The sequence below is a fragment of the Meleagris gallopavo genome, chromosome 2 (assembly GCF_000146605.3).
Source record: "Meleagris gallopavo isolate NT-WF06-2002-E0010 breed Aviagen turkey brand Nicholas breeding stock chromosome 2, Turkey_5.1, whole genome shotgun sequence".
Taxonomy (NCBI): Eukaryota; Metazoa; Chordata; class Aves; order Galliformes; family Phasianidae; genus Meleagris; species Meleagris gallopavo.
In genome coordinates, this window is record NC_015012.2 from 32,695,758 (window position 1) to 32,707,728 (window position 11,971).

General features: G+C 50.9%; 1 protein-coding gene across 2 annotated transcripts; it reads right to left on the reverse strand.

Moving 5' to 3' along the window:
• Window positions 1-62: 62 nt before the first annotated feature.
• LOC100549918 (CSC1-like protein 2) lies at window positions 63-11,971 on the reverse strand. Of its 2 annotated transcripts, XM_010706900.3 has the most exons (15): window positions 11,756-11,971; window positions 11,083-11,162; window positions 9,451-9,489; window positions 5,971-6,061; window positions 5,194-5,231; window positions 4,340-4,482; window positions 4,043-4,094; window positions 3,635-3,743; window positions 3,019-3,089; window positions 2,401-2,481; window positions 2,131-2,254; window positions 1,731-1,864; window positions 1,442-1,579; window positions 1,043-1,196; window positions 64-711 (listed from the first exon to the last, which is right to left on the reverse strand). In XM_010706900.3, exons 1-15 carry the CDS (start codon window positions 11,930-11,932, stop codon window positions 601-603), a joined length of 1,542 nt encoding a protein of 513 aa, XP_010705202.1. In that variant the 5' UTR covers window positions 11,933-11,971; the 3' UTR covers window positions 64-600. The 2 variants fall into 2 exon arrangements, with proteins under 2 accessions (XP_010705203.1, XP_010705202.1); XM_010706901.3 differs by lacking the exon at window positions 9,451-9,489 and having other exon boundaries at window positions 63-711.

Below are 11,971 nucleotides of genomic sequence, written 5' to 3' on the forward strand. Positions count from 1 at the left end.
GGGGGGGTTGGGTGGGGGAGAGAATAAGCTACCTTCAGTAATCTGCAGCTGCCAGAAATGCCAGCTGAAAGAGATTATGTTTTAACACATGGTGGGGCCTGGAAGGTTGGAGAAGGGTAATGCTGCCTAGCAGCCCTGCATCCCACCACACAAGTGGTGAGTGGTCTTGCACTATTTGTGAGGTATATGCACATTTGCCAGTGCTCTGCAAGTCAAATCCATTCACTGCTGCCAGAAGCCACGGCAGCCAACACAATTTTTCCTTGGAAAAGTGATGACTTCCACGAGTACAGGCACACCACACCTGCACACTCACCTTAGCCAAGACTTCCCTTGCTACTAGCAATTTTCAAAGGCATTGGCCCCAGCTCCTCCTACTTTTCCTGCAGAAGTATATCACTCTCTGCTCAATATAAGCCCATGCTAGTGGCTGGCAGAGCTGTCCACAGCAGGCCCAAGGTGACCAAAAGGTGCCACATGACACCACACTTGGAGTGAAGACAGCAATCCAAGCAAGACAAGCTGGCCTGGCCACAGCTTTGCATTAGTGAGAAGTATCAAGATGCCAGGCAACAAGCCAAGAACAGGCACTGGCTGTCCCTACCTGGTCCAGTGTGCTTCAAAAAAGGCAGAGTAATACACAATGGTGGGCAGCAGAGCGGAGAAGCACCACAGCAGCAGAGTCGGAAAGAACTGAGTGATGATGGGGTTCTGCGACAAGACAGAGAAGAGACTGTGTGTTACACACAGTGCAGCAGCTCTCATACTTATCACAGGTGCTGCATTTACTGATGCAGAGTTCCCAGTGCCAGCTGCTATGACAACGCACCCCAGCCTAGCCACTCTCAGCACCTCCATACTGAAGGGCTTGGGGGGCACGTGCCATGTAACCCTCTCCTGAACAACCTCTCCTTTGCTCTCAGGCTGACAGGATCTGGGATATACTGCCAGTTTCTCTTGCTACTCGCTTCCTTTCAGGGGCTTTTGTGCCTTGGGGTTGCTTCAGTGCTACCCATTGTGCACCCCTCCCCAAAGGCCTTACATTGAGGTACTCCACAGGCTTGGTGACATTGAACTTGTCCATAGTGGTGATGATGATTGCAGGGGTGGTGAGGAAAAAGAGGAGGATGAAGAGGACCACATTGATCACCAGGCAGCGGATCCACCAAATGAAGCCCCGGATGGAGAGATGTTCCCTGAGAGGTTGAAAGAAAAAGGGCATCAAAAACAACCACACCAAACATCATATTCACAATACAACCAAGCCTGTGTGAACAGAGCTTGGGATATGAATTTAAGGCTTTCCCCCTCCAAAGTTGGATCAAATCTCTAGCTCAGCCAAGCTAGCCTTCAGCAAGACCACCACCCTCTGCTATCAGATTGTGAGGGTGCGGTCTCTCTTTTTATTGCTACAGACCTGCTGAGCCCCACTTCTGCTCACCAGTAAATGTTTTGTGGGTCAGGGGCATAACTGACAGTCCAGTTGGAAACGTGCAGAGATTCACTGCAGGAGGAGGCCCTGGGCTCCCCACGACATGCACAGCCCTGGCACTTGCAAGCATTGAAGTCTTTGAGGATTCTGGAAAAGAAGGGAACAAGGGAGATGCTGCCACAGAGAGCCAGGGCAGGAACAAGCTGATGTGGATGTCTTGGGGCTGGGATTTCTGATTTAAAAGAGAGTTGTGAGATGCCACCGTCCTGGGAAGGACAGGATCTCTTGCAGTACTCACATGGCTGTGATAGTCTCATTATGAAAGGTGACAAAGGCCATTCCCAGAGGCTTCTCATTCACCTTCTCCTTCTCCCGCTTGTAGTCATCTTTGAGTTTCTCCTCCAGTTTAGTGTAGTACTCAATGGCTTCCACCTGGGCAGAGGGACAGGCATCAGGGCAGAGACCTGGGGATCTCACCCCTCAGAGCCGTCACAGCATCACAGCGGGGAGACAGCAGGCAGTCAAGACAACCTATGCTAAGCTCTGGGGCAGCAGCTCTGTGGCAGAGCACCAGGAGAGCTCCTGGTCCCAGACTGGGTTGCCAGCAGGACCTAAGCATGCTGCAAATCAGCGTGGGCAGCACAGGGACCCAGTGCCCACAGTACCCCTCTGCCCAGTGCCTCCAGCTCTCCTCACACCTCCTCACAGCCCCTGATGACACAGCAGCACAGGTGACCACAGGGCTTGGGGTTGATCATGGATGGGGTGTTCTCCTTGCTCTGCAGGTTGGTGAAGTAGATTCGCCCGCGCTCAGCTTTCTTCCTGAAGCAGGAGAGGGGAAGAGAAAGAAAGGTATCTCAGAAAACCTCCATGGTGCCAGACTTGAAGAAGTGGATGAGAAGAACTCACACCTCCAACTTCTGTGACTCCCCACCCCAACCTTTTATCCCCAGCTATGGGCTGGTTACCTCTCAGCATCGAGAAACATCAGCCGAGCCACATCATAACAGGGACGTGCTTCCAGCACAGTGCAGTTGGCATAGGCCTCCCTGTGGATGGAAAATAGCTGCTTGTCATACATGGCATCAACTCCCTTCTCTATAGTGCTTCTAAACACTACCCTCACAGTTTTTACTCAGGTTCCAACGGAAGACAATGACTTCTTGTTGTTTCGATTTTGGTTAAAAAGAAAAATATACTCTTCCACAAAGAGCATGAGCATGACTGACAGAGAAGCAATAGCACAGTATCCCACCATCACTGATGGAGTACTTCCTGCCTGCATCTCACTTCTATGAGCTTGACAGCTTTTTCATGATGTGCCCTATCCCACCATGAACCATGCTGACCCCCTATGGCTCTGCAAAAGATAGCTCAGCATGTCCCAACAGACTGCACATTAAAATAAAAATTCACACAGGAAAATAGCAGCAAAGTGCCCAAAATAAGAGTGTTCACCGATTTTGGCCAGCTTCTGCCCCAGGATTTTCAATGTATTATTGCTGTTCCAGGCAACATCAGCACCACCCCACTAAAAACATTCCTGTTACAGAGCGGTCTTTAATTAGGAAAATAGTGAGACTCACTCAAAATGCTTCTTGATCTTTTCTGGCTCAGCATATTTTGAAATCCCATTGATGAAGAGAGTTCGCTTCACCTGAAAGGAAGAAAGTGAAGATAGGCATGGATGGTGTAAAAGATCAGATTGAAAGTAAAAAAAAAAAAGTTGAAAAAACAAGACTCAAGGCCTGGGTTAGCAATAGGAGGGCATCCCAGACACTTTGGGGAGCTTTGCTCCCAGCTTCTACTAGCTGTTGGCACTCCACATGTGATGTGCTACAGATTGATGGGATAAGGGCTCACACTGGAACTGCCTGAATAGAAACAGTGGCGTTAAGAAGTAAGAAAAGCAAAGACATCTAAGGTACAGCCCCAAATCCATAGAGCAGCAGGAGCAACTCTTTAAACATGGGTCCCCCACATGTGTTCACCCAGCTCAGACCTCTCTCACTTCTCCAGGTGGCATCAAGATTGGCTGCTCCAGAGGAGATCTGCCTTTGGCCAGGCAGAACAAAGGAAACAAACCACAACAGCCCCAAACTGCTATGGAAAGGGGAGTGCTTGGCACCCTCTCCCAGGCCACCCAACTTGACAGAAGGCCATGAAAAGTTGTGCCTGGGGCAGTGCTCAGACCCCACTCACCAAGTCATCCTCTTTGTAGCGCATCTTGGAGGTGTGCCGGCGCATGCTGTACACTGTCAGCAGCAGGTACAGGAAGGCAAAAGATGTGTGCAGCCACAGCAGGTTATTCCTGACACAAGAGAGAAGAGCGCTTAAAGCCAGCATGAGGCTGCCACTGCAACTCAAACAGATCTCTCAGGGACTCCTTCTCCAAAGGCTCTGGGGCCTTGAGTGGTGTAATTGGCACAGCATACACATACCCTGCCAACAACCTCTAGGACTTCAACATGGAAATAGGAGCAGGGCTAGCAGCCTTTTGCGGAGGGCAGAAACACAACCTTGAAGGAGGAAAGGCTCTGCAGCAGGTAAGCATTTAGAAGATACATTCTGAGAGCCACAGTTATCCATCAAATTCCCATCCACACCTACCCAGAATTTAGGTTAGCGATCGTTGTCCTCCCAAAGCTGTATGCATTGTTTTCTGGGGAGAAAGAAACAGACAAAGATACATTCAGTTATACTGATGGGCTGTGGTAGAGCTCCAGCGGGGCGTGATATAGCAGGAACCTCATCTGCAAAGCACTTCAAAAACCTAAGCTCCCCAGGACAATCTTCTGGATACTCCATGCCCAAAGTGGGACAGGAGTCAGGTTTATTTGTGTTACTCCCTGGAGGACCGAGGCCTGGCACTGAAAGCAGCTTCTCCACCTGGCTTCCTGCCCTCACCTAGCAAGTCCCCTGAGAAGTTGACAGGCAACACGATGCCCACGGAGAGCACACCCACAGCCACCAGCAGTCCGATGATGTGCCTCTGGAAGGACAGGTAGTGTACTGCGTCACCCCCGCATTTGTCCCGGATCTCATCATCCCTGCCGGGAAAGAAAGGCAATCAGGCAATCTTCTCCAGCACTGGAGGGAATGCAAAGCACAGGGCGACGGCTGCCCATGCAGTTGGTTTGAATGTACACAGCACCCCTGGAACACACCTTGCAGAACTGCAGCCATGTCATGGGCATTGACTCCAGCATCTGGCCATGAACCAGCTTAGGCAGAAGCCTAACTGTGCAAAGCTTGCTGTAGCTCTGCTCCCCACACACTATCTTCTGCCACCAGGAACAGGCAGCTGGGCCCACACACACCCACACCTACCAATCTCTGCATGCCCTGATCCCAGAAATGCTTAAGACACTGTTCCCGAGTGCCATCCAGCTGGCAGCATCTTCCTGCCTCCTGCAGTCCACCCTTCATGCCAGAAACCTTCTTTACACAACAGTGCCCCTAGCAGGAACCACAGGGAAGGGAAAACTTCTGCAGTGTTTCTGAAATAGGAGTGGGGATAGGGAAGACGTGGGTTGAGCCATCTCTGTCACAAACTGGCTGTGTGACCTTAGTTTTGGCTCTGGCACAATTGGTATCATCCTTGCCTTTGCTTGTCCCCTCCATACAGCCTGCTGCAGCCCTTTCTCTGAAGTGCAAAAAAGGACAATGACTTCACACTGTTATACTGGTCTGTTGTCCCAGTACCCCACACTGCCCTTCTTCCTCACAAAGTCCCCATCTGCAGATCGTGGGGCACTTACTTTATTCTGAAGATGGCTGTCAACCAGGAGCAGAAACCCTGTACAGAAAGAAGACAGAAAGGTCTCACGTCACTGTGCGCTCCCCTATTCCTGCTCCATCCTTCAAAGGCTTGGGAAACCAGGCTGGCATCCCTGAACCCACACAGATATGACTAAGGACAAGGAGCCCAGATCACAAGCAGCTACCAAAATGTGCAAAGCTGCATAAAGGCCTAGGTGGAGGAGGTGATAATGCTACTACATTGGGCACAACTCCGCCACATGGCTGTCCCCCACCAGCAGATAGCTTGGCCTCTCCAGGAAGCTGTGGGCTCCTGATTAGCCTAAGAGCTCCCAACAGCTAAGGGATGTCCAGAAAATTAATCATACAGAATTACTGCAACTGCCATCCTGGACAATAGCTCCGCAGGGACTTGAAGAACAGAGGAGGCCAAGCCAGTGCTTCTCAAAGTACTTCTAGTGGAGGCATATCTCCTCGGAACTTCACGCACTACTCAGCTGCACTTACCCTTTAGAGAGGACTGCAGGAGTAGACTGCTTACAAAACAGATGCTCATCAAACCAGGTAGATGTACAGCTACTGGTTTAAAAGCATGATCAGAAGCCAAGTTGTACTATGTTGCCTTGGGCTCTGTACCATACCGTCAGACTATAAAGTGTGGGACCTAAGGCTCCAGAATGGGCAAGCAGAGCTACTTCTGAAGAGCACTTGGTTCTCACAAGCTGTGGCCTCCCAGCTGCCCACAGGCAAGGAGTTTGCCTCTTGCAGCTACTCACATTGTCCCTCTGGTCAAAGTCCACAGAGCTGGAGACGGAGGTGAGACGCTCGTAGCGGTCATGGTTGTCAGAGTGCAGAGCGGAGGCTACACTAAAATGACAAACGTTGAGGGAGAAAGTTAAAAGTTGAGAGGAGGCAGTTCATCCAGGAACCAAGAGCACCCAGGCCAGCAGTTAATTCAGGTCAGTTTGCCCCAGGTGAGACGGAGACAAGACAGCCTCAAAGAGCAGAAGGCAGCAGTAAGCAGAGACCCCTCTTTGGGCAACACACAGCACCCAGAGCCTGCTCCCAAGCACGGGGCTGGGCTCTGGCAGCCTCCAGGGGCTTATGGATGCTGCACCCTCTGTGCCCCTTCTCTGAAGGGCACATAGGCCCCTGCAAGGAAGAGCTGGCAGCAGCTGCCACAGAGGAGAGATCGAGTCTCTTTAGTGCAGAGCTTAGAGGAAAGAGGATGTGCAAAGGAGACAGTGCTACAAGTGGGATGCTCAGTTGAGAGCTCCTGTTTTCCCTTTTGCACACATCTACAGAGATGAGCATTAAAGGTACCAAGAGACAGAAAGCAGCTCCCAGGCTACCAGGGAGAGAATTCTGGAGAGGCCCTGGCAGCATCTTCCCGTTCCTGGGGCATCCCTACCTACCCCAACTACCTCAGGGAAGAGGAAGGATAGGAGCTTGGTGGATCCATATCATCACTATACCAATGCCTCAGTGAGAGGAGACCCAGGGAAAGAAAGACACTATTGGCATAGTCACACTGTTTGCTGACTGAAGCCAGGCTGAGCCCAGCTGCCCGCTCATGGCTGGGTCTGCTGTCTACCTGGGAGTTCCTAGAAAGGGGGCAGGGAAGCAAATAGGAACAAATGGCTGTAGGCTGGAAGATGAGAAGCAAATATCCCAGACTGCTGCACTCCAGACACAGGCAGGGACCTCAATGAAGAACTGGCAGCGCTGGCATCCAAGGCAGATAATAGTCCCCAAAATGAATAGAAGTGATGGGTAGGCTGGCAAAGAAGATAAAATGAATGGTCCAGATACCTAAATTAAATAGCACTTGTAAGATGACATCAGGCTGAGATCTTGGAAGTACGAGATATGGCTAGAAGTAAAGCAACACTAAAACAGTCTCTCTGTAACCAGTATGGGTGAGAGAAGGATCAGATGGACAAGAACCAACAGAAGAAATAGATGAGAAACAGGCTAGAGATTAGTGGTGACACTCCAGAATGGCAAAAAGCTAAGATGTTTGTGACCCTATTGAAGGGAAAAGGATGGTACACGTGGCTTCCCTCAGAGCAGCACCTGCTGAGTTTCTAGTTGGAAACAACACCCAGAGGAGAACGGAGATTATCTGAAGGTCATAGAACTACAGGAGAGAAGATTAGACAGTGGAACAAGGGCCTGCAACTGCACAACCCCACACCTACACCCTGGACCCTCAGCTCCCTGAAATCCCAGAGACTTTGCAACTGGATGAAGGGAGAGGGTGAATTTCTGCTGCCTGCAGCCCTGAGGAGACCCCAGTGTGATGATACTGTGTACTTCTGGCTCCTCAGTACTGGGAAGGTAGACAGTGGGGAAGTACTAGAGGGAAGAGCTGCAAAGGGTACCATTTGTTAGATCAGACTAACAGCTCTACGCAGGATGGACCATACCTGGGGATGTACATGATCAGCATTGCTGAGAAGACAGAGGGTGCCATGCCCTTCCAAGGCTGGGAGGATGGAGAGGGAGCTGCAGAGGGGTACCTGCATCTAGCTGGAGGCTCTCTAAAGCTAAGCACTAACAAAGTGAGTGGAAAGAGGTGATGCTGCCCTGAACTGAGAGGAGATTAATGTGGCACCCAAGAAGCCTTCTCCATGCCTGCTGCTTACACACGGAGATGGGAATGGGCTGCCACCTCCTCTTGGCACAGACTGAGTACTAAGAGAGCTGATGGCTACGCCTGTTTGCTCTGGCAAATGTCAGGATGAGGGTACTTGCTGGCTTGCAGACAAAGAGACACATTAAAGAGGTTGTGCTCCTGCACATTCAGTGACTGGTAGTGCAGTCTGCATGTGAGTCTCTAACCACTACACGCCACTGCAACTCTGCACGGAGGATAGCTCAATGGCAATCTGCTACCAGATTTAGAAAAGCACTGACCAGGATGAGGTTTCCTCACTGAGCTCCACTCAGGCTAAGTTCCTGGAGCCAGAGAGAAGGCTTTTAGAAACTTCTGTCTACCAAAACTAATACAGCTCAAGCACTGCACTTGGAGGGCAGCAGAGAGATTCAGCAAACCTAGATGAGTAATGGGAAGAGGAAGAAGCAGACCCCTGGAGAGAGAGAAACACTCATGAGGATAACAGATGGCCTCCACTAAAAAGTTGCTTCTGAGCCTCAGAGCATGACAGCTCTGCTACCCCTCCTACAGTGCGTTAGCATCCAAGAGCTGCCAGACACATCTGAAGCAGGGCCATCCACTAGTGGAGCATTAAGTGTGAGCAAGGCATTCCATCTGTGCCATGTACCACAGGTACCACCACCTTTGCTTTCACAGCCAAGATTGCTCTGCCCTTTGAAGCTAAGGAGCAGAATAGGAAAATAAGAGGACTTCTCTGCCCTCTCGAGACAGTAGCAGGCCACTGCTTTGCAAGTGATGGAGTAATCAGTTTAGGCTCTGCTGGCACTCCTGGCTGACTGTGCAGCATGTCACTCAGCACACTGGCAAGGCAATGGAAAGGTTTCTACTTGGGTGTAAAAGCAGCAAGAAAGAGAGAAGAACATGGAGGAAGGATCTGTGACAGTGCTCAGCTGGCAGCCCAGCTGTCCTCACTATGAGTACCCTGCAGATAAAGCCAGGCCAAGGTGCTGGAAGATGCTCTTAGACACGCTGAAGCAGGAAAGTCTACATGGGGAAGAGAGAAGGGACAAAGATGCTACCTTGCTAAGCACACTACGAGCCTGGGATAGGTGGTAAGGGACAAGGGACAATACTTGCTCTTGTCCTGAAAGCCTCACAAAGCTGAAGGCAAAAGAAAAGACTAGTAATGACCTCTGTGCACCTGCCACGAGAACAGCCCTTGGGGCTCACCAGCATGAGGAAAGAACAAGGAAAAGGCAGTTGCCCTCTACTTGGGTGACCCAAGTATGCCACAGGCTCATGTTTCTTCCCCATTACTCACAATGGGATAGCAGGACACAGGCAGATACAGCAGGGTGCACAATTGGCACTATCTGTCTCAACTAGCAGCTCCTAGGCACTGCTGCACACAGGGAGCATTTAAGGGCTGAGGGATAACCACAGTGCACCCAGCTGCGGTAGGTGGCTGACACAAAGGGGTGGGGGAAAGGGGAGAAAAGAGCACAAATCCACCAAGAGACACAAATCCAAGCCCTGAACTCCCAGCCACTTAGATTAGTTCAGAAGCAAGAGAGAAAACTGCAAAAAGAAACAGAGAGACAGAGAGGATAAAAAAGACCCTGAAAAAACAACATACTATTCCCGCTCTTCTCGCTCCGTCTGCCATCGTCGGCGCCTGGGGGCACAGAAACAGAAAGGTAGAGGTTACAACCAGGGGAGCGAGCGCCAGGTCCCCTCCATCACAAGGCTCCATGTGGTCCTGAGGAAGAGAAACCTACTGGTGGTAAGGCTGGAGAAGGAGACCTTCCCTACAGAGCTCAGTGCTGCCCTGAGCCACTGCAACCCACAGACTGCATGAGCCACCCACCTGCTCTCTGCTTCCTTCACCCAGCTTCTGTCCCTCTCATCCCCATCCCAGGCAGCCAACACGCATCTGTCCCAGGTCAAAAATTCCAGCCCCATAAAATGCTCAACCTGCCCGCCCCATGGATGGGCCAAGCAGTAGGAACACACAAGGACAGACAGCTGCAGCAGCAGGAGCTCCTCCTGCAGATTCCAGACTAGCTGGCATTACCTGTACCAAACTTATCTGAACTAGTATTACCAAGGGGACCAAACAGGCTGGAGCTCAGCTCTATTCTAACCTTTTGGTGACATGAGCTATTGGAACTTATCAAGCAGAAGCAGCACCAACCACCAACAGCTTTAAGCCACACTGCCTCCGGCATGTGACAAAGTACAACACACACACAATAAACCACCTCTGGACACAGCGCAGAGCAAGACTCTCTGCACAACCCCCCAGCTCCACCAAGTGGAGTTACTCGTTCAGCACTGGAAGAAACCAATTGTTCTTCCCACTGCTTACAGCAACAAGGCATGCTTCTGGAAGGAATCCCAGACATCTGCCTTCAATGTAGGATCCCCAGTGCCAAGGGGCCCTGACTTTTGCTAGAAGACATGACTGGATGCATATCCTCTCTGCCACCTTCGCTCTGTCCCTGCAGAGCAGTGTGTGCAGCCTTGTCCTATTGCACTCTGCTCTCAGGCTCATCACAGGTCTTGTAAAGCAGAGCAGGGGAGCAATGAATGGTAGTTCTGTCACTCTTCCTTCTGCAAAGAACAGCTGGTGACCCAACACTTTCATTAGCCAGGAGAAAATGAGCTGCATGGGATGAACTCAGCATTTGCACTCACTATTCAAGCTCCGCTACTGCTTGGGCAGGTCCCTCTCCGGCCTTACATGTCATATGCTCTCCCTGCCAGCCAGGCATACCAGCCATCCCTGTTACTGCCCATCCTGCTTCAGCTTTATGAGCAAGTCTGGCACTTAAAAGCAGCAGGCTGCATTTCTAAGTGTCCTTCACAAGAGCTACATCCTGCAAAGCTACCTTTAGAGGCTTAAAGACTTCAGCATGGCAGCCCCTGCCCCTTCTGTGACCTTTCTTCCCCTCCTCCCTCACCTCTGCCTGCTGTTCCTCAGGTCATTTCAGCCCCTGTACAGCTCTGTCAGCACAGGGACCAAAGGTGACATTGTAGCTTTAGTTCCTGGAGCCAGCAGAGACTGCTCCCTGCACTGGTAGGAGGATGCTGTAACAAAAAAAGCTGATAAGCAGGGACTTTCCCTGTTTGTGGAGCTCAAGGGATACAACTGGCATGCCTTCCTCTCTTCTCCATCAGCCTCTGGCACACACAAGGGGATTCATTCCTTCTGCAAGGAAAGGTACTGCTTGTGCTTTTTTTTCCCCTGTCTCTCTGCCATGCTTACCTGTCAGCATCAGTCACCAGGGCCAGGCGTCCATAGTCCCAAGCAACTTTACGCAAAATTGAGAAGACAAACAACAATGCCTGAAAGAGAGCAGAGAAACAGCTGTGAGACAAGGCATTACTCACGTCTGCTTGCAGAACCACAGGGACTGGGGGCAGGAGGGGACAGGACTGCTCAGCTAATAGCACACTGAGGCCACAGGACAGCAAAAGTCCTCAGAGTTGAAAAATCAGTCTGCCTAGGTGGTTAGAAGCAGACTGAGGTCCAGGATGCAACACACAACAGCCAAGTTAGTCATAGGATCAGAAAGTCCTTGTGATCCAAGGAGATAAGGTTATGACTACGATGTCCATGGTCCCACAGTTGCCAAGGACCAAGTAAAACCTTTGGGTAGGTAAGGCTGTGGGGACATCACAAGGAGGAATTCTGGGACATGGGGCTAACTAACCTGACCTGCGTCCTTATAGAAAATTGGCAACACCGTTCCACAGGTTCAATGCAGTGGTGCTAGAATTAAGGCCTAGAGTGGTTAAGGGACACAATCGAGGCCACAAAATCTGCTAGCAATAAAATCAGGAATGGAATTTGGGATTCACAGTTCTGACCAGATCATAGTTCTCCCTTCATGACTAATTAGCAAGGAAGGTGCCAAAGCAGCCATAGGCAAACTTACAAGAAAGCACATGAAATCAAGGGCTAGGACAGTGGGCACCCCGCCGAAAGGCAGCCCCTGCAGCACTGTGCTGCGGATGCGGGCACTGTAGCAGTAGTCCTTGGTGCTGTTGCTGCATGTGGAGGTTTTGCAGGTGGCCCCTGCTGAGCCCAGGGTGGCAATCACGTAGGGAAGCATCTCTACAGCTTCATCGTCTTCCCTGGGGAATAGAGAGAA